Here is a 23,168-nt window from a genome sequence, read left to right as displayed (position 1 = left end):
CTACCGTTTCCCACCAGCAGGAGGCAGCAGAGCTGGACCCGATTCAGACAGGGCAGCGGCCCAGGGCTGCAGGTTTTTGGCGGGAGGTGGTCACATAGACGTTTTCAAAATTTTATTACATTTGTTTTATTATTGTTCACAGATGCATGTTTTGCAATCAGGTGACTATTATTATAGCTGCAGTATGTGACTCATTTTTAAAAAAAATCATTTTTACATATTTGTGGAACCTGTTACTTTCTGTGAAGTAAAAAATGGCCGTTTGAAAATCAGGACGCCATGAAATGTGAAGAAAGTCCCAACTGGAGATTTTAACATTTTAAGACCGACGCTCTTAACTCTGAAAAATATCCAGGACATTGAACGCCACACAGTTAGCAATGACAACATGAAGTTGAGTAACAGAGCTAAGCCCCGCCTCCTGGCTCTGATTGGTTGTTTTCTTCAGACGGCAGCAGCTCAGGAGGGAGATAAAATTTTTCACAGATTATTTCTCAAACTATCATAACATGGTTTCAGTTTGAACAAACGTGTAAAAACTTTTTTTTAAAAATTCACTTAAAAATACTGATAAATATCTACATTTATTTTTAAGTAAATAGAGGGAAATAACTATAAGCACTTTTAGGGGGTCAGATGCTGAAATGTGACGCTTTTAATCTCCCATTCATCCGTTCACACCTGCTGATGCAGAACATCATTTACATTAATGTTCTGTAATTTGAATTAATAAAATAAGTTATTTAGTGGCTCACATTCTTGCTAGAGGTCACGTGACTTCTGACAGATTATTGATCGGAGTTGTTTTTTCCCTGAGCTGCGCTGATATTTAATCCCAATATTCTGGATTATTCTGATGCAGGACGGAGATTAAGAATCAAATCTGATCAGAATCTGCAGGTAAAGCAGCAGCACCACGGTCCAAAACAACCAGACCGACTCTGGCTTATGCAACAACCTGTTATCTAACAGATACAGGCGCATAGCAACGGCTCATGGCAACAGTCGCCATGGTGACCCTGAAGCATTCACAGGCCTGAAGGACACAGAGGATGCTACGCGGCACAGAGCTGAAAACTCTCTGCTTTCCCATCAGATTAGAGATTAAATCCTGCAGAGATCGGAGGGAAGAAATACGACCTTTGACCCCAACCAATGGCGGCCGACCCGGATCAGAACTCAGTCCATCACAAACAAAAAAAAAAAAAAACATGAACTGGTCGATTCTGACTTACAGCTGCTGAAAAAAACTAAATATAAACTGGATTATATCAGATCAGTTCTGCTGCAGTCCAAACTGAAACCACAGGAGGGCGCTGGTAAACATTTATAGAAGGGGGAAGTTGAGTGGAAGGAAAAAGTCTGTTGCAGCCTTCAGCAGCAAAATCCATTCCAGAATCTGGTTGAGCTTCAGCAGGACTGGACTCAGAACCTGAACCACAGAACAGAACCGGTCCAAAGTTCTCTTTCATGTCATTCAAAACCAATCAGAACCCGGCTCTCACCTGCAGCTCGGCGATGGTGACCTTGTGGTAGATCTTCTCCTCGTCGCGGCGCTGGTCCTGCGGAACAGTGATGTTGGCCAGCGCCGTCTCAAACTCCAGGATCTGCTGCATCTGCAGCTGGGTGGCGCTCTTCTCTCCGCCCAGCAGCGTCCCCAGCTCCACCATGTAGTCCAGGTACGCCGCCAGCACCTGCAGGGCAACCACAGGCGGACCGGGTCATCAACCCGGTCACCGGGGATCACTGAACCACAGGCAGACCGTATCGGGCCACTGAACCCCTGCAGGGAGCCTCACCTTCTCGTTGGCCGTCTTGTTGAGGTAATAGTCCCGGGACGGAAGGAAGAGCCCCGATTGGTCCACCTGGAGAGCAAAGCAGCAGGTGAGCGGTTTTACCTGGAGGTCAGGAACTCGTTAGTCTACACGTCTGGAACTGGATCAGTACCTGGATGACGTTACTGTTAGAGTTCTTGGGATCGGTGCTGACGCCCACGCTGAAGAACGGCTGGGCTCGGTACGGACCCGACACCATCTTCAGAACCTCCATGAAGTTGTCTTTGTCCCACGGACCCGTCATGTTCCAGCCGCCGATCTGCAGAAGGACCACAGGGTCAGAGGTCAGGACGGGTCAGGCAGACTGTGGTGTTTCACCACAACACCAGGGTGGAAAGACGGCAGCCACTGTTACTGGAAGGGTTAAAGGTCATCTCCAAAATGACTGAAGACCATCATCCTCCAGAGAGAGGAAGACTACTAATCTTCATGGAGGTCAAGTGGGTCGTAATTTTAGCAATGCGGTTACTATGGAGACAGTTTGAATGGGCGGTTATCAGTGGTGGGCACCGCTAACTAAAAGGCTAGCTGTGCTAAGAGCTAAAAATAAATATTTGATCTGCTAATGTTAACGCACGCTTCCAACACCGCTAACCTCAACCACATTGATGCTAACTAGAAAAATTTATTTAGGGAACGCTAAACATTTTCAAAGCTAACAGCAGCGCTAAGCTAGGAAAAGCAGAACAAATTTTTAACCTAAGAAATTATCCAGAAAAATGTATTTAGCGGAAGCTAATCGTGGTAAATATTTCTGAAATTTTCAAAATGCTGAGAAACTTTTTTGCTTAGCAATTTCCCCAGACATTTTTTTTAGTGGAAGCTAATTATGGTAAATGTTTTCAAAGATAGCAAAAGCACTAGCCTAAAATTACTTCTGCTACTATTATGGGAGCTAACTTTTAGCTTAGCGCTTTAGATTTTATCCATAAAAATTCAATTAAAGTAATTCAGAGGAAGCTAATATTATCAAAGTTAGAGAGAACCCTCATATGCAAAACAGAAAAAGATTAGTTCCGCTATTAGCAGAAGTGCGCCCTCCACTGGCGGCTACCTTGGCTATCAGGTCTATGAGCGGCTGAGAGCCGAGCTCCTCGATGCGCTGCGTGTTGAGGCAGGACAGGTAGTAGGACTGGGTCTTCCTCTCGGCTTCACTGGTGCCATTGAACGTCCCGTTCTCTGCACAGAGGAAGAAAACCCATCAATGTGTTCACCTGGTTCTGGCCGGTTCTGACCCATTGTCTGTTTTTATCTCATTTACCCAGCAGGTGTTTGAGCAGAGCCTGGTTCTGCTCCCAGATGCTGTTGAAGGTGGACCAGCGCGAGCGTCCGTCCGGCAGAGGGTTCTTCCTCATCCACCCGCCGCAGGCGAACTGGTAGAAGTCCTGGCAGGGGTCGGCGCTGCGGTCCATCGCCTCCACAATCTGACTGGCCACAGTGACGCACGCCTCCGACAGGCACAGGCCCCGCCCACTGTCTGCAAGACAACACGGAGGGCAAAACGGTCACGGCTCAGAAGAGGCTGAACCCGAGGGAGAGGAAGAACCACGGAGGAGAACAATCAGAGGATGACTGAAGATACAGACTGGTACCACAGGAAAGAACCGAAGAGGTTTGGCAGGAAACAGGATGTTCTGCCTCTGATTGGTTCTTTTTCAGCCAGGGAATAGCAGGGAATACTTTGATTGGATGCAAGCAATCTGTCTGCGCTCAGTGTGGCTCTTTTACTTACTCTTCAAGTTGTGAACACAATTTTAAAAAGTTGCTTTTATGTTAAAAACACATGAACATTTGCGTATTTTTGGCCCTACTGGGCTTATTCTGATTATTGGAAGTTGTTTTTTTATATCTGAAGGTGGACTGTGTAAAGAAAATAATTATTGTTTGGTGCTTAATATAGCTAATCCACGACATGTGTAAAGGTATAGCCAACACTTTAATTTGGAATAGTTTTCTGTTGAACATTTGGGAATTCAGCTGAAGAAGCAGGCCAAAGCAGGGCCTTTTTTCCTCCCCCTTTTGACAGACACAGCAATAAAATTTACAATTCCGAGAGAGTAGAAGAGACTTCTTGGCGCCTCTCCCCGTACCTGGCGCGGCCCAGGACGAAGTCGTCCGCCCTTTGACTTAGATAAAAGCCAGACATCGGAGCTGAGATAGGGGGAGTCCCAGGATCTCTGGGTGTTGAGGAAGTTTCTAATTGGTCAAAGAACGGAACGCCTTGACTGCATATATTAAATAGGGAAACACCTCTTTCATTAAAAGTACAAGTCAGCAAGCCAACGGAGAGGTTTTTTTTTCATCTTTTCCTCCACATTTTGGGCGCCTTTGTCTGTCTTTTGTGTTTCGTGTTGTCTGTTCTCTTGTCTGTATAAAATGTATATCTCTGTACCTCTGCAGCTTTGTTGTCGATTGCTTTGTATGAGATTAAACTCCGTGATCTGTGACGTCAACACGTTTTGTTGTTGTTTCGTTTTAATAGCACGCGGTTGCGGGTCGCTCATGGAGAACGCCGCTCGATCCCGGGCAAAAGGAAAAGAGGAAGGATCCAAAGGTTTTGTCCAAAGCTAGCATTTAATGATCCTCATTTTTTAATATTTGGGGGCTTCGTCCGGTTCTGGAATCTTGGCGGGTGGCGGTTTCTCCCCGATCGATCCGTCCGGCTGGTGCGGTAAGACGTTTTTTAATTACTCTTTTGTTGTGCGCAGCCACGCGGAGTTTCGGAGCTGCAAGGGTGGATAGTTTTGCTTTTAAAATAGTCTGTTGTTAGTTATAATTGGAATTTAACGATAGCCTGCGGTAGGCTTTCAGTGTGTGGTACACTGTATGGAAATACGCATGTACAGCGGACCGTAGCGGGTTCAGACTGAGGATTTTGCGCTCCCTCAGTTGTAAAAGCTGGGTTTTCTTAAGTTTATGTCTTTTTCCCTGGAGACCCATGGCTGTGCTCCTTAAAGAAAGAAATTTAGGAATTGTGTATTTTGAAATAACCTGGGGTAGGTTTATTCAGTGTGTGGGACACTTTAAAAAAATGGCTTGCGGGAAGCTTTGACAATAGTCTGAGGTAGACTGTTCAGGAATCAAGTATTAGTGTTTGGCACACTTTAAAAATAGCTTGCGGGAAGCTTTGACAAATAGTCTGCGGTAGACTTTATAAACGGCCTGCGGTAGGCTTTGATATGGTGCATTTTTTATTTTTTGGCCGGCATTTTATTTTTCCCCGTCTGTCTGTTACGTTTGTCTGAAAACGTGTTTATGTTTCTCTGTGTGTCGCGATCTGTGCTTGTTGCCGCGACACGTGGCTGTCTGCTCCAGAGCTCTGGGTGTGTGTATGTGTGTATGTGTGTGTGCGTATGTGTGTCTGCGTGTGTGTCTGTGTGGCCGTGTGTGTGCGCGTGCACGAGTTCGGGCTGGCTGTGTGTTTCAGCAGAGTGTTAAGTTGTTTGGATAGCGCTGTGTGTGTGAATTTGCATTGATTTTGCTGCGTTTTATTGTGAAGTTATTATGGACACTGAGTTGCGACACGTGCTGTACGCTATTTTATGGTCGGGGTTCGTTGAAGAGTCGTAACGGGGAAAGTACAACGATGGCGAAAACGTGGTCGTTTAGTTTAAAACATAAATAAATAAATAAAATAAATAGGAGTTCAGTACATAAAACTGGTACCAGAAAACAAAATTATTGGTTGTGGTTTGATTTTAACATACCTTTGAGATGTCTCTCTTTTTAAACGTGCACGGGGATTTAAAAGGTTACTGACGATTGGGGTTTAAAATTAATTAAATTGACACATGACAACATTGGACAATTTCTGAAGCTTCAGTAAATTTCATATAAATTTTAGTAAAATTGATATAAATTACAGTAAAATTTGATAGAATAATGACCACAGACTGACACTTGGGGACTGATGAAATTTTGACTGACTATAAAACCTGGCCAGATGTGTGTGTTTTGTGTTTTCTGTAATGTGTTGTGTGTTTTTGTTTGTGTTATAATTCATGTTGGTTTGACAGAGTGTGTGATTGGAGATAAAATACCATTTGGTATTTTATGTCATATAACTACTGAATTTTTCTCAGTGCTGTTTGATGGTGCAAAATTTCTAGTTTTTACAAACATCCTCTGTGTTAAATTGAACTAACTTCTTAAAATTAAACAATAACAGCAGTAACTGTGACCTGCAGTGTACAGTTTGGAAGGTGATTAAAGGATAGAATCTTGATAAAATACATTATCTGAACAAATTGAAATTACAATATGGGTTCTACGGTTAAATAAATGAATAAATAAATAACGAAAGAAAGAATAAGCCAAGAAAATTAGGTCACAGAGGATTCTAGAAATGCTGTCTTGGCAAATTAATAGTTAAATACATAAATATGCTGAATGGATAAATAGATAAATACATAACTGATTAGGTACAGCTATGAAATAAATTAAATAAAAATTTATATAGACTTGAGAACTGAATAGTGGATATAATGTTAATTATTCCTTCTAAGGCTGTGAAGGTAGTAGGAAAATGGAATAACATACAATGAGTAAAATAGGATTTTTTTCATGAGTTGAGGATAAGAAAAAAAAAAAAAACGAAGATTTTTAGAGAAACAGGCTCTAACTGTAAGAGGTAATTGTTCAGATAACAACAAACTGCAATATACAACTGACTCTAGATATTTTCACAATCAGTCTTTTTCAAACAGACCAAAACTTTAAGATAGATAAAATATTGTTAAATCTACAGGACTTACGGATAATTAGACAGGATAAATTAGAAGTCACTCTCTTGTTAAATAGAAATTGGTTAAATATAGAAAAGTTTGCTAAAATTTACAAGATTTGTTGTTGAAGGATAACATTAAGTTTGAAATAACTTATTGGTTAATAAATAAAAAAGATTATATGGAACTATTGTAGAGAATCAATATTAAACTGTAATACGAGATGATTCAATACTGCCTATAGACAGACGAGAGGGCTTCGAATAAAATAAAATAAGAAAATTAAGTAAAATAAATACATAGAACAAAACAAGAAGAAGCGACAAGTATGTTTATTTAAGATATGAGAATAATGGAGCTCAGGGAGGAGTTTCAACCCCCATTCACAGAAGTTCAGCACGGGAGAACAAGCTACAGCTGTGCTGTAATTTCTACCCCCACTAGATTCAACTAATTAACATGTGAAACCTTTTTTGCATATCACTAATTTTAAGTACAAAGCGACCTCTGCTCACAGCAGCTCAGCAGAAAAGAACAAACAACTGTAAGGCAAATAATTTTCTCTCCCATCGTTTAAACTACCTCCTGGAAAATGTAAAATATAAGTTTGTAGCATCGAAACACTGAGTCGCCTGTCACACACAGACACTCTTGGTAATGATTTTCTGTTTTCCTTTCATATTACTTTATATATTAAGTAGTGAGTAATTTAGGATTTTACTCTTTACATTTCTTTACATTAGTCTGATTTTTTATTTGGCTATTTGTGTCAGTTCTTTGTTTATTTTGTTAAATATAACGAATTATTTTTTTTGAGTTATCAGTTTCCTCTGGACCCTTCACCAGGGGATAGGGAACTTTGGTCTTTAGTTTAATTTCTTTCATTTGTAGATTTGGTTATATTCTGACAAGTATTTTTCGAAATTTATCATTTTTAGATTTTCTTGACTAAGACTATATTTTTTTCTCTTTCAACGTCTCTCTGCCTGGTTTATGCATAACCTTCACTGAGTTTTTAATTGGTAAACACGTTTTGTCAAACACTGCTGAAAATTTTTGAGAAGTTTCTACAACGAATTATTTGATAATCATGAGAGTTAAATTGAATACTGAGTTTTGAAACTGTAATGTGAAATGTTTTTTGAACATAATAATCTTGAAGGTTTAAAGCATGCTACAATGAATTGTTCTGTTTGTTTTTGAAAGGTTTACTTTTTAGACGAGGGCAACGTTGCATATCGGTGGGATTTTTCTTAGCTTAAATAATAACCCTGTTTCATCAACATCGTTATTTCACATACTAGAAATAGTGATACATTAGCCAGTAATGTATCAAAGGGGGAGAAGATGCATGGGTTCATCTTTTATAATACTTAAACAAATTTTTGAAGAACATGTCTGATCTGTGCTACACATAAAAGTGAAAGGAAAATATTTTCTGGTAATATATGTGCTTATTTTAGATAGGTTTGAGTTGTTCTCCATTAAAAGATTTTCTGACAATGGGCTAACATATTTTGAGAAAATAGATAAATTTATAGTGATAATGAAGCATATTTTGGTTAATTAACTTGGGAAAATAATTATAGAAATTAAAATATTATTGTGTCAGCCATGTTCAGAGCATTAATTTAATGGAGCATGAATGTTTTAAGAAATGTTTTGAAGAATCTGTCATTGATTAAAGTTATCATTAATCAGGAAACGTACACAGGTGGGATTATAATGGTTTTTTCTAAACTTGATTTTTGTTTTGATTTACATCCATTTAAAACGATTTTGAATAAAACTTTAAATTCGACGACAAGTATAAGCCTGGGTACAATTGGTGTATTTTGAAAATGTCTGGATTTGTTTCATTATAATTTCTCCAAGTCTAACTTTTGAATTTTGTTTAAGGAACGCATGTAAAATGATTTACACAGATAACCAATAAGATCTAGTTTGTTCTATGAAAGTAATTTAAACTGGACTGTTTAATTCACATTGTTATTCATTTTGATGGTAAATGTAAGCTTTACAACTACATTTTTAAGTTTTTGTTATTGTTTTGTTTCGTTTGTTTAATCCTATTTTTACAAGATTGGTTTAAGAAAAGATCTGCATATGTTTAACATTCTGGGAACACGTTACTTTGGAAACATGTCTTTTGAAGCAAATGATTACAGGGTTTTGGTGTTTTCCATCGGTTAGGAGCTATAGTATATTATAATTGAAACGTAAATTGAAGGGATCACATCCACCATTTGATGAACAGAACTGGACAGAGTAGGAGATAAGGTTTCAAGTGATGTGTTGCTCATGGTTTTACACACAGACTGCCCTGGAGCTCGGTGCTCCAGGACTCTGGACTCTGTCATACAAGCTGTGTCATGCGAGGCGGGGGTGGGGCTCCTTGGAGAAGCGGCTTCACACTTATTTCGAAGACAACAGCCACAGAGCCACGAGCGTTGGAGGATTCACTTGAACACAAAGTGAATTGAAGATGTTTGTGTTGAATTACACAAATGAATGATGCCTTTGGATAAATCTGATCTCTGTCTTGTCATTATAGTTTTGCAGCTGGTTTCCTGGTGCCCTGCGGATGTGGTCTCCTTCAAAGTCTGCGTTCTTTGATAAAAAGGATTAAAATAATTTCCCTGGATGGAAAATAACAAAACAAATTTATTTTTAGGTGAAACCATCGTTTGATTATGCTGACTGTAATGAAGATGATATTAAAGAATGTGGTAATTGTGTTTCTGATGCTAATGAAATTCATGTTGAACACAAAATGTCTGTGTAATGACCTGTGACAGGTCGTTTCTTGAGGTTTCCAGTCGAAGAAGATCAAGCTGCAAGAGGATCATCATAAACTTTTATTGCGTGTTTTTCGTTCGTTGTGAACTCTGGAAAGGACTGTCGTTTTGTTTTTTGCGCGCATTTTTTGAACATTTCCTGACGAAGACTTCATATTTTTTAAGAGACTGTCGATGGACATTTAAAAAAAAAACAGAAAAAGACGAGCAACAGATTGTAATTTTGTGTCTTTCTCATTTGACAGGTTGTACTTGGGTGGTGAATGTTGTCTTTTAAGTTGCAGAGCATTTCTTACTAATTTTACTATGTATGTCCCTGTTTTATTTTTTCATTTTTCATTGTGCATTTTGGGTTTTGTTTATCCTGTGTTTTTGTTTTATGATTTTATATTTCTGTAAGGATAAGTCGTTTTTACCCTTGGGTTTTGTTTGAAAAGGGGGAACTGTATATAATTAGGCTACGTCAACCTTTTGTTTTCTATTTTTTGTTTTGTTTTATTTTTTTAATACATAGTTTTGGTTCTGCATTAGAAGGCTTAATCAATTTTTATTGAGGTCTTTTTGAAGACCTCAAAAGGGGGAACTGTAAAGAAAATAATTATTGTTTGGTGCTTAATATAGCTAATCCACGACATGTGTAAAGGTATAGCCAACACTTTAATTTGGAATAGTTTTCTGTTGAACATTTGGGAATTCAGCTGAAGAAGCAGGCCAAAGCAGGGCCTTTTTTCCTCCCCCTTTTGACAGACACAGCAATAAAATTTACAATTCCGAGAGAGTAGAAGAGACTTCTTGGCGCCTCTCCCCGTACCTGGCGCGGCCCAGGACGAAGTCGTCCGCCCTTTGACTTAGATAAAAGCCAGACATCGGAGCTGAGATAGGGGGAGTCCCAGGATCTCTGGGTGTTGAGGAAGTTTCTAATTGGTCAAAGAACGGAACGCCTTGACTGCATATATTAAATAGGGAAACACCTCTTTCATTAAAAGTACAAGTCAGCAAGCCAACGGAGAGGTTTTTTTCCATCTTTTCCTCCACATTTTGGGCGCCTTTGTCTGTCTTTTGTGTTTCGTGTTGTCTGTTCTCTTGTCTGTATAAAATGTATATCTCTGTACCTCTGCAGCTTTGTTGTCGATTGCTTTGTATGAGATTAAACTCCGTGATCTGTGACGTCAACACGTTTTGTTGTTGTTTCGTTTTAATAGCACGCGGTTGCGGGTCGCTCATGGAGAACGCCGCTCGATCCCGGGCAAAAGGAAAAGAGGAAGGATCCAAAGGTTTTGTCCAAAGCTAGCATTTAATGATCCTCATTTTTTAATAACTGCAAAACAATAGTGCCAAAAATCACACTTTAGCTGCCTTGTGCATGTCTAAAAACTTACATAAAAAACACCATTTTACAAGTTAGGACAACGTAAAATATGATAAAAATCTCATCAAAACAGCAAAAAAAAAGCAGCATTTACTTATTTAATAGATTCGTTGAGCACCGTCACATGTAAAAAGAGGCATTCAATGACCAGAATGAACTTGTTTTTCCACCATCCAGAATGTGGCCTTATAATGACCACATTCTGGATGTTGTCATTCAGAATGTGGTCATTGACAGAATTCTGTCAAAATTTTGTCAAAATTCTGTCAAAATTCTATTTTGACAGAATTTTCTAAATATTTATGGCCTCAACTTAGAAAACAGTTTTTAACCAAACTTGTGGTAAAATTTGTAATTTGTGGCACCTTTGGCTTCCCATAGGTGATCATTAGTTTGTCAGAGTTTAACGATCGCCAGAACACACATGGAGTGAGCGAGTATGATGTTTAAACGCTCAGCTGAGGGAAAAGCGTGGGTGTTTCAACGCAGAGGAGACGCCCATGCCGTGGTACGGAAAGAAGAAAGGAGCAGAGAAAAGGAAGCGGAAGGATGAGAAGATGGAACCAAAACCAAGAATAGGAGGAGGAAGAGGAAAATAATCAGGCGTGGGAAAGAGAGGAGATCAGTCAGAGAGGAAAGGAGGAGGCAAAGGAGGAAAGGCGGAGACCGGAAAACAAGGAAGCTTTAGGAGGAGAGGATAAGGAAAGGGAGGAGGTGGAAAAGAGGACAAAAGGAGAGAGGGAGAGAGAGATAGGACCAGTTACCTGAGCTGAATCCCAGTCCCAGAACCACCAGGCAGGCGAACAGAGCCAGCAGGGCGGCCAGCAGCATGACGGAGAGCAACACCTCCAGCTGGGTCCGGCGGCCCAGGATGTCCACACCTCCCTTCCTGAAGCCCACCTGGGACACAGAGAGGAGGCTTTATCTGAGGAACACCTGGAGAACACCTGTCCAATCTACAACCGTGTTTTAGGGACATTGTAGATAGAAAAAGAACGAGGAGTAAATTTCTGCTAAGAAAAACTCAATGAGAAAAAGAGTTTCAAAATCAAAAATGTCCTAGAAAAAAAAACCCTTCAGAAATATTGATATAAATCTAAAAAAAATTTCTTAAAAAAAATTGTGGAAATTTCTTAGTTTGTAAAGTTTAAAATTTGCAAGAAAAAAATTCTGAAATTTTGAGATCTCACAAATTTTCTAGAAAAACAAGAAAATTTATAGAGTTAAAAAAATTCTAGAAAATTTCTTAGATTGATCTAGAAATTTCTGAATTTTCAAACTTTTTAAACTCAGAAATGTCTGACTTTTTTTCTAAAATAATTCTGAGATTCTGAGATCTGACACCAAAGGCCCAACACCAACCTGTCCCATCTGAACTCCAGATCCCTTCCTCTGGATTTCTTCTGCAGTCAAACAGATTGGGGTCGAGACAAACTGTTGACTGAGCAGAAACCCGCAGAATGTTCTGTTTGGCCCTTTTGGGTCGGAAAGAGTCTGGTTCCTGATGATTATCTTCTGTTTTCTTTAATCCTGATTTGATTTGTTTATCCCGTCTCAACACTTCTCTCTTTATCCATTTATCTCTGGTGTTAAAGCTGCAGGTGAGCGTGTGCTTTCAGGTTTTAAATAGGCCATGCCCTCTCGTTGTGACATCACAACTCTGCTCCAGGTGGAGCTCATTTGGTTTTGTGCTCCTGCTGCTGATTTCTGTGTTTCTCTGAAACAGCAGAGCGGGCAGAACCACATGGATCCATCCCGACTTCAGGAGACGATGGAGTTAAAGTGATTAGAGTCTACTGGGATAGAAAACATTCGCCGCTGTAATCAGGCTGATTCGCCTCCACAGACTTATTTCCTGCAGCATTTAGTGAGAGCAGCTTCGGGTTTCTTCAGACTCTTGCTTTTATTCTGGGCCAAATATACAGGAATGTTTTCCTTCACTCTGACCTCCAGCATAAACAGAAGCTCCTGAACTCAGAATGATTCAGCATTGAGCTGATAACTGACCAAAGTTTTCAGAAAAATTATTTTATCTCAAGAGCAACTGGAAAACAGATTGCTGGTCTTAGCCCAGTAAAAATGACCAAGTAGAAATCTACCAGGCGCTACCATTTATATTTAGTGGTTTTAGTTAATCTAGTTTAGTCTACACCAGCTTGGTTTACCTGAGATTAGCTTGACTGATTTAAGCTTGGTGTCACTTAGTTTTGCTTAACTTAGCTATAATTACTTTATCTTAGTTTGTTTTTTATACTTGTATTATTTTAGGTCAAAATAACAAACTTTTGTCTTTTCTTGCCTTAATTTAGTTTGACAGGTTTATTTAGGCTTGGTACAGTTTAACTATAGTTATCTTATATTAGTTTACCTTAGTTTAATTTATCTGTATTTAGCTTGTTTTAAATTTAAGCTAACATAATCTAATCAGTTTAGCTACCTGAGGTTAGCTTAGCTGATTTTAGCATGGTGTAGCTTAGATTATCTTATCTTGGCTTACTTTAGCATAAGCATCTTATGAATGTTGGCTTGATTTACTCGTGCATATCAAACTTAAGCTAACATAAGCAAAGATAAGTTATCTTACTTAACCTTTTGTTAGCATAGAGTAGCATAAAGTTATAAAACTGTGAATCTGTTAACCTGCCATTTTCAGAAAATGACAGAACCCAACCATCAGTTTTTTAATTTCTATTTTTCTATGAATGTCTAGATATATTTTGTTTAATTTGTAATTTTTGTTAAGCTAACTGGCCGATCAGTCGTAATCACTGTTGACATCTGGTTCAACAATAAGGCATATTTAAAAAGAAGGTTGGATCAGAAGGTTTATATCGGACTGAATAAAAAGCTTATGCATATTTTCCTGTCAAATATTCCACATTTTTCCATTTTAAAAGCTTCTTAAAGCCCTGCGACAGACTGGCGACCTGTCCAGGGTGACCCCGCCTCTTGCCCGGAACGTTAGCTGGAGATGGGCACCAGCGACCCTCCTGACCCCACTAAGGACAATGGTGGTAGAAAATGGATGGATGGAAGCTTCTTAAAAATGTTTTGTAGAGCACATTGAGTGAAACTCAACTGAGTTATGAAAAGATTTCAGCTGCAACCAAAAAGAAGAAGAAGCTTGTGTGGAAGATACACTATAAAACCCAAATTACACAAATTCTACTGAAACTTTTGCTGTTGTCAGCTGTTGTTGGAAGAAACTGTGTTTTCGTTTAAACGCCTGTTTTCCTATCAGGATTTATGATTTTCTGCTCTCTCTCTCACACAGAAAGCGTGTTTGTTTTCAGGGCCTGGCGGCACTCCAGGCCCCATGCTACTACTCTGTGTTGGTGGCTGTGGCCCCCCGCTGAGAGGCCCCCTACTGAAGGGGGCCTCTCAGCGGGGGGCCCCTGCGGAGCTTCCTCCCTGCGAGGCCCCTGTCCGTCCGGACAGGACTTCAACTGGAAGCTCACAGGATCCCCCGTAGCCTGGCTCCTGTTTGTTTGTGCGGTGCGTTCACTGACCTCCACTCTGTCGGGAGACGAGGCTGCCTCAGCCGGTGTGTCGGAGCCCTCCTCCTCTTCCAGCGTAGCTCGCTTGTAGCTGGACATCTGCAGGGAGACAAACAGACCCGGGATCAGATCAGACTCTGTGCTCCTCTCCAGATTGCGTTTTTACGCCGATCCACTGTCTGTTTGCATCAGCCGGGAAGCTGGATCGCTCTACTGGGACTCGAACGCATCATCCCAAACAAACACTCTGGGTCTCTTGTTCAGTTTCCAGTGCAAATATCTCAGTTCAAATAAGATCAATCTAACTTACATTAACTTTTCAGCAAGAAATAGGACTTTGTTTTAAGTAAAGAATTCCTTAATATTAATATTTAAAAAGTACTAGATTATTTTACCTAGAATACATTTTTTCCATGTTATAAGTGAAAAAAATCTGTGGAACCACAACTTTTTCATTAATATTAATGACTAATGACTTTACTACTCTATATGTGTATATATATTAATTTTAGTTTAGTTTTATATTTGCACTAGAAACCAAACAAAAATACTTGATAAGATTTTGTGTTTTTGCAGTGTTGTCAATGTTTCAACTGTTTTATGTCTCAGCTATGTTCTAAAGGTCAGGTTGTACCAGGTGAATTTTTCATTTGTCCTTACTTCTTTAAAATGGGACAACAGTAACTCTTTCACTACTCAGGCTGGCCAGTAAAATTATATTTTTTATTTATTCATAAAGATTTGAACTAAAATCAGAGCTCCATAAAACCAGAAACTTTTCGAGTGAAGTTACAGGAAGCCCCTCAAGCTGAGAGTAAAACAAAGTACACGTCAAATAAAACTGAATTCCACCTTTTCAAGTCAAACAATCCGGCGGTAAAATGTTAGAGGAGATTTAAGTTTACCTTTATGTATTCACAAAGTATTCAAAAGTTTCCATCCCCTTTTGTTGAGTTCACAAATCAACAAAGCTTGGATTTTATGACAAAAATGTGTTTTTATTCAAGTTGCATTTTGAGTCTGAATACTCCAGTTAATGATTAATCGATCACTAAATTAGCTGATGATTATTTGCTTAAGTGATTAATCTGATTAATTGCTCTGAATCAATCACAGCTTGTTTTCTTGTCGGCTATCAGTTTGTTGTTGCTTTCTTGGCTTTTTAACTCTATATGTGAATAATTTAGCTCTGTGTGAAGCTGTGGCGGCAGTGAGCGGCAGTGCGTGGCCTTGGAGGCCTCGGTGGCGGCAGCAGCTTGCAGAGCACACTGCTGCAGCAGGTCCTGCAGCACAGCTTCCCGTCGGCCTGCAGAGCGTCGGTGTCCTGCAGGAAACAAAAGGTTTCCAACTGTTTCCTTCCTCAGGACCCACACTGAAACCTGTCTCCCTCTCTCTCTCTCCTTTTGTGTCACTTGCCCCGCTGTGTTCTCTTTAATTGATGACGCACACAGAGTGGGGGGGTCAGCGATCAGGTTGCCAGGAGATGGGAGTGTGTGTTGTCTCTCCCTGTGAAGCCTGATGTCATTGTGTGTGTGTGTGTGTGTGTGTGTGTAATTAGATAATGTGTGTGAATCATCTCCATTCAGCTCTAATGGAGTCCTCTGCAGCTTATATAACATCTGTCTGTCTGCTCTTTGTCCCCTTCCAGCCTCCATACTCTGACCTGAGACAAATACGGCAGGAAAAACCCAAGATCTTGCAGCTCTGAGACGCCGGAACCAGATCCATCAGGTTCTGGTGCTAAACATCTACAGAAACCAAAGTTTTTCCAGCTTTTCCAAAGTTATAAAAACTTACAGATCCACCTACAGAGGAGGAAGAGAGCCATTGGAAAAGAGAAGTCCTTTTAAAATCACAATTCTAACTTTTGATTTCAGTAGATTAAAGTCAAAATCTTGAGTAAATGTAAAAAATTCTGAGAAAAAGTCAAAACTCTGAGAAAAAAAGTAAAAAACCTGTGGAAAAGTGAGAATTCCCTTTCTTCCATATCCATCCACATGTAAACTCTATGTAATATAACTAATAAAAACTCTGCCCTAAGTGGAGATTTGAGAATCCTTATCTGTGTTTACGTGTCTACGTTGGAAACCGGACATGTAGAGGTCCCGTGTACAGTCTGAGACATATAATGCACCGCTGCTGATGTTACATCAGCCATTGTTCATTTTCAAACCTGTGAGATGGAACGGAAAGAAGCAATGGCGATAGTGGACGATATTCACAGAGAAAAACAACACTAATGTCTCAGATGATCTCCGACTTCCACTGGCCTCCCTGGTGGTTTGGTCGTACAATGTGACAACACGCAACACACCGACCGATTTCAATCACCACCACTCAGTCAGATGGGAAATTTCAAAAAACTCCTCAAGATCAAAAGTGAGTTCGGAGTAAACAAACATGGCCGCCCATGGCAATAATCAGTGGACAACAATACAAAGACATCTTGGATGATCTCCAACTTCCACTGGACTCCCTGGTTCTCCATGGCAGTTGGTTTGTTTTTTTTGTGTTTCGGATTGCCGTCCATGTTTCCGTCTCACCATCTGATTGGCTACGCATCACATTCTCGTTTGACCTTGGGGGAACACCACATCAACAGATTTGGTTATTTTTAAGGTGATCAAGGTGTGTATGCAATCACACATATATAAGTAACTGCGTAAAAGTGAGCCATATAATTGTGGAGCTTTGGCTCTGATGGAGAACATCGCCAATGGAAGGATCAGAGGGAGCGTTTGTTCAGAGATCATACTGATCTGGTGGGAAATGTTGATGATGGTTTATGGGCGTTTAGATTAATCCAGACTGATCATCCTGGAGCTCTGAGCAAAAGAGCCGTGCAGTACAGGTACCAGTACCGGTCCAGCTGGAGTCATCCTTCAGTCGAGTCGCCCGCTTTGTGAATGCGCCTTATGGACATAAAGCATCTAGTATTTAGAATAAATGTCCACATTCCCACTCAGAGACTCTCTGACATGCTGTCTGTCTTTAAATCCAGCTGAACGCTCTGCTGCTCTAACGGCCATTTACAGGATCTCTTTATTTTTAATTTTTTTAATTTGGATTTTTTTTCTTTAAAATGTATTTTTATTTTGTAAGGTGACATTATGTATCCTCAAAGCACCTTTTAAATAAAATATAATTATTATTATTATAAATACTTATACTGCTTCTAACAAGGACGTTGCCATGGTTACTGCTTCCGGGTATTTATACTAATATACATTAAGATGTATTTATGGAGGCGACAGGCGGAGCAGCAAATGAGGATTTATAAAGGAAAGGTGCGCAGCCACGGCTTTATGCATCTGGGTTTTTTGTGCGCCGCACTTTTCTACATTTTTCCATACAGCAAGTTTTAGTGTGAAAACTGCGCAGTGTTTTATGAATGAGGCCCCAGATCACTTGAACACACGGCAGGAAGATCTAAGATCATCTCTTGAACAGAGTGAATGAAGTTGTTTTCCAAAAGTTTTCCTAAGTTGTTTTTGCCAGTTTATTCATGGCGTTTACTTGTTCGAGTTGAGCTAACTGTCTGTGAACGTAAGAGACCTGGTTGGGCTTCATAGATTTACAAACGTTTGAAACAGCTAGCATAGAAACCGGGTTCAAGTTCACAGAGCACCACGCTAAGTCATCAACGTCTCTGTTGATTTATGACATTATCCTCCCTGCCATGTGCAGTAAGAGTTGTTAAATTAAATTAAAATATGTCAACAAAGCAGTAACGCTTACAGTTTAGCCAGTGCCGCCATCTTGCTACTACGTTCTCCAACGTGTTGTGTAACTCCCACTGACACAGGCTGGTTTCCCCAAACTGGCAGAAATGGGCACCAAAGTTCAAAGGTATCCAAACTCAAACCAGTTCAAGAATGAGAGTTTGCATAGTGGAAATGTACGGAAGCCTTTAACTACCAGATACAGGAGCAGTATCTCATTATAACTAGATTTATATCTCAAGAAAACCAAAAATATTTTCTATGTTAAACAAGATAGACCACAGCAGTAGAACAGAAACAACTCTTGGACTTTTTAGAAGAAACGGGGTGATAAGAAGGAGAGTCTTGGCGAGTCTCTTAATGACTTTTTTAACAAGTTGTGTTGTGATATTTTTATATCTTGTTACATTGAGAAACTTGTACATAGGCCTGTCGCGATAAACGATAAATCGATTAATCGTACGATAAATTAAAACTATCGATGTCATTTTAATTATCGGCATTATCGTCTCTTCCGGCCTTTTTCTCTTTCTGTTAATGACACTGAATGAAAAAAAGGCTCAACTCCGGTGCTCTCCACTGACCCTCCCTTCCTCATTTCCTCAGTGTAAAGCCCAGCGCACACCACACGATCTTAGAGCTGTCGGCCGATTGTTGGCCCATTTTCAAAACCTGACAGACCCACACATGAGCCGACAGAAATCCTAGCTATAACGGTTCGATCGGGTTCATTTCTGCCGTGTGGTGTCCAACAATGGGCACAAAATAATGGCTACAAGTTCAGTGAACTAATTTTAAAACCAGGCATTAATCAATGCTTTACTACAATCTACCTGCAATGCATGTGGCTAGTGTCAGCGTAAAGTCCTGACTGAATGAAAATCATTATAACCTATTTACGTCACGTTAACGAAGAACAGCTGAAAAGTTACCGGGTTTATCAACTGCGGTAGCAATTTCGCTCCAACTCCTCCCCTTGTCATTTCTATATTCTTTGCATGTTGAATAAACATTAATGTTGTTTCCACATATCATCTCCAATGTCCGCTGGACTTCGGGTTGCGCCGTGTCAGCTGTTTGGGATTCCCCTCCGTAATTTACCCTCAGAAAGCTGGAGGAGAATCCTCGCTTTCTGATTGGCTGCCTGTCACATTCAACAGGCTGCGTTAAGATCCCAGTCGGGGAAAAACCCTGATTTGGATCGGAGCGGCAACGATGATCTACCGTAACACACCACACAATCTTAGAAAGATCAACGTTTTAAGATTGTCTTAAGGGGAAAAATAGGAGCAAAAAATCATGTAGTGTGAATTATTGCATCAGGTAGTCGATGTGCCCATCTTCTCTATTTAAATCTAATTATTACTGAAGGGCAACATAGTATACAGACTTCATAATCTGCACTCTTTTGGTTGAATGCAGTATTTATTTCCACTTTGGCTTTATGTTGTTTAGTTTTTATCAAGTACATTTTTTGTTAATGGAGACCATTTTATTTTCGTTTTTGGTTGTTTTGTTTATTTTGTTTATCAGTTCCAGTGTTTAGTGTTCTTTTGAAAATAAAGTGTATCTATCTTTGGCAGGAAATCGCATGGATTATTATGTCATTTCCATTAAATCAGTGTAAAAAGGTCTTCAAACAATATTATCGTTTATCGCAATAATTTTTGAGACAATTAATCGCTCAGCAAAATTTGCTATCGTGACAGGCCCACTTGTACACTACAATGACATGAAGTTGTCTCATTTTAATGAGAAAGTTTCTCATTGCATTGCTACTGAATTTATTTTCCAGCTGTAGCAGTTAAATGCTTCCATAGAAAAACGCTGTGAGTTCTTGCCCAACATCAGTGTCTGACCTCAGAATTGGTCAGAAACTTCTCTAAAAACATGTCAGCATCCCAGAGGAGATGAAGCTGTTGGGTGTCAGTAGAGATCGTGTGTGAAGGCAGACAAGCAAATGGTTCTGGTTCTGTGTCTGATGGTGGATCTGAAGAGAAGTTGTGATCAGAACTGGTTCTGAAGTTGCAGCTGAATGGATCCCGTGCTGCTGTGTGGCTCTGTTGGGAAATATTTTTCTCTCATGGAGATGAGTTTTAATATCATCACCAGAAACAGACGAAGCTTGATTAGTTTGAGTTTATTAGCGACAGTCATGGGTTTATGTGTCCCTGCTGCCCCTCTGGTTCTAATGAAACCGGTCCCAGTTGGTCAGTAAGTGTTCGGTTCATTTCCTGAACCTGCAGGCAGAGACTCGTTGAGAAGGTGGAGACGGAGCCTGAACGGGCCCGACAGGTTGTTCCGGTAAGCTCTGCAGGTTTCTCTGCTCTCAACATGTCGCCGAGCACTGATGCAGGAAGTTTCATTTCCTGCTGGGAACGATGGCTTTAATTAGCAGGAACTCCAGGGAGCGCCGCATCTGAGAGGAACGCATTAACCTCCTGACCCGAGGGCCTCAGGAGGGAGTTAAAGCTTCTCCTGGGGGAGGGAGGAGCACAGCAGCCAGAAAGTATTCCTACCCTCTCTGTGACACGTTCACCAAACCGCAGAAGTCAAAGCTGACCTTCTCTCTGCAGAGAATGAGTAAGAGAAGCACAAAGAAAGTTTCCAAACCCTGAACTGAACTGTGATATGGAATCAAAACAACATTTTTAACAATGTGTAATCTGAAAAGTGTGGCATGCATTTGCGTGAAGTTCCTTTTCCTCCTGACACCCCGACATAAAAAGTCCTGTGTAATTAATTTCTAGTTCACATGGCAAAATAATTGAGCAGATTTTCTCCTTCTAAGGACGCCCCGGTTTAAAACAAATTTTAAACCAGCTAAAATTAAACAACAACCAGAATCCAGCTGAGTTAGACCTGCACAAAAAACGTCAGGACACTAAATGATAAACTGGCTTGCCGTATTTGGAGCTTTTTTTTTTTATGGTGGAAATCTTGTTGCCACAAGCAACAAGTTCACCGTTGTTTGTCTTTTAAAAACAGATTTTATACCAAAACTCTCAGATAGCATGACCAAAATAATTTATCACAACTTTACTGTGGCCCCCGGTACGTTGGGACCCCCGGTACGTTGGGACCCCCGGTACATTGGGGCCCCTGGTATGTTGGGACCCCTGGTATGTTGGGACCCCCAGTATGTTGGTACGTTGGGACCCCCGGTACGTTGGGACCCCCAGTATGTTGGGACCCCCGGTACGTTGGGGCCCCTGGTACGTTAGGACCCCCGGTACGTTGGGACCCCCAGTACTTTGGGGCCCCTGGTATGCTGGGGCCCCTGGTATGTTGCGGCCCCTGGTACGTTGGGGTCCCCAGTATGTTGGTACGTTGGGGTCCCCAGTATGTTGGTATGTTGGGGCCCCTGGTACATTGGGGCCCCCAGTATGTTGGGGCCACGAGGCTGCAGCCTGTCCCTCCCCTGCAGCGCTGATGCTCCACAGACACAGCTTCATGTTTAAACCAGATGAAATATTTTCCACAGTAATATCAGCGTTATATCTATCAGTGTCAGAAAGAAGGATCCTGTCCAAGATGCAGGTCATCTTGGACAGCGAGTCTCATCCCCTCCATGATGTGCTGGCTGGACACAGGAGCACCAGCAGCCAGAGATTCATTTTGCCAAAGTGCAGCACAGAACGCCACAGGAAGTCATTTCTGCCTGTTGCCATCAGGCTTTATGATGCCCAAGTTTGTGCTAATTGATAAAAAAAAATTCTGCGCTCACTTATAGGTTATTTATTAATTAATATATTGCATGTGATTGTTCTTTATTTATTTATTTGTTTATTTATATCCAGTCATTTTGAAATTATTCCTCTTAGGTATATAGATATATTTATAAACTTTGTATTTATTACCTGAGATGGAGTAGCTATCAACAAATAAGCAATTTCCCCTTGGGAATCAATAAAGTCTATTCTATTCTATTCTATTCTAAACGGCTGCTGCAGGAATATTTACTTTAACAGGATGTTTCTGCCGTCATTGATGGATGGAGATGGCTGTTTCCTGCATCGTCTCCGACCGTTTAATGAACTCTCCAAGGAGTTTTATTTCTTCTAGCAAAATAAGATTTTACCATTTTAAGCAAAATTTTCTTAAAATTTTCAGCTCCTTTACATCAGAGACATTCAACAGATGTACAACCACAGGCGTTGAGAAACTTTTGTTTAACGAGACACTTTTCATGTTTTTTTTTTTATTTGATGTTATGTCTTAAAGTACAGATTCTAAAATGTATCAAGATGAGGAATAAAGTATTTTAGAGAGAAATGAAAACATTCAGCGAGTGAAAATCTGTCCATTATTTTGAAAGTTAAAACTTTTTCATGATAGTAGGCTTATATTAATGTTTGTAATAAAAATATCAAATAATGAAAAGATGAGTTATTTGTATTAAATACACGATAAAGACACGGTTTTAAGTTTTAATGTTTGATGCTCCTGGAGTCCCACCTGGCCAAGTGTTTGGACTCCTGGAGTCGTTCTGCATCTATTACTGCAAACAGCCGTTTTTACTCAGATCCACTTCCTGCCAGCAGCGAGGAGGTTCTGGTCCAGTTTGAAACCAGCCGAACCGGTTTGTCTCAGAGCCTCGGTCCAACCTGGAAACCAGCAGCTGGACTTCCTGTGGGAATGTCCTCCAGGTCCTCTGGTTCCAGAACCAGAACCAGAACCAGAACCCATTCTGCTGAGGAGACCCTTCAGGAAACCATCCCAGCATCACCTGAGACTCTGCTGAAGAAGGTCAAGCTCTGATCTGACGTCATCTATCTGCTCAGTGACGTCACCGGGAAGGTGATTACAGGCCGGAAGCTCGGCGCTAATCAATCTCAGTGACTGACAGCTGATCAGCATCCTCAGCGCGTGCGCTGTGACGGTCACGCGGGCCGGTGAACGCCTGCGTATCTGCGCGTGCATGTGTGCGCGTGCCGGTGTGCGCGTGTGCGTGTCTCTCACGGTGTTCCGGAGGTCCTGCAGCGCTACGCTCATCCTGGAGCTGCGAGCCGGAGAGCAGCGCGCTACGGCCGGCCCATCCTCCCCGGGCTGTCCGCCTGTCCGCTGCCTCCGCTGGGTCGGTGTGTCCGCCGCTGCCGCTGGAACAGAACCGGGATCGGGACCGGGAGCAGAACCGGGACCGGGATCGGGATCAGGACGGGTTTCTGCTCTCTCCTCTCCTCTGCCTCTCCGTGACTCCTCAGACCCCGCCCAACATCCAAC

General features: G+C 40.9%; 1 protein-coding gene across 2 annotated transcripts in view; it reads right to left on the bottom strand.

Annotated features, from left to right (window-relative positions):
- ece2b (endothelin converting enzyme 2b) overlaps positions 1–22,940 on the bottom strand; it is a 34,121-nt gene extending 11,181 nt beyond the window's left edge. For both annotated transcript variants that reach the window (XM_032590974.1, XM_032590975.1), the window contains exons 1-8: positions 22,908–22,940; positions 14,236–14,322; positions 11,491–11,626; positions 3,097–3,312; positions 2,890–3,014; positions 1,948–2,094; positions 1,800–1,865; positions 1,506–1,694 (exon numbers count right to left, since the gene is read on the bottom strand). In XM_032590974.1, the coding sequence (XP_032446865.1) occupies positions 1,506–1,694; positions 1,800–1,865; positions 1,948–2,094; positions 2,890–3,014; positions 3,097–3,312; positions 11,491–11,626; positions 14,236–14,322; positions 22,908–22,940 (999 nt within the window). The remainder of the gene's footprint in view (positions 1–1,505; positions 1,695–1,799; positions 1,866–1,947; positions 2,095–2,889; positions 3,015–3,096; positions 3,313–11,490; positions 11,627–14,235; positions 14,323–22,907) is intronic.
- Positions 22,941–23,168: the final 228 nt, after the last annotated feature.

This window comes from Xiphophorus hellerii, chromosome 18 (genome assembly GCF_003331165.1).
Source record: "Xiphophorus hellerii strain 12219 chromosome 18, Xiphophorus_hellerii-4.1, whole genome shotgun sequence".
NCBI classification, from domain to species: Eukaryota; Metazoa; Chordata; class Actinopteri; order Cyprinodontiformes; family Poeciliidae; genus Xiphophorus; species Xiphophorus hellerii.
The sequence above is the reverse complement of the archived record's forward strand: the minus strand, read 5'-3'. Positions and strand labels throughout refer to the sequence as shown.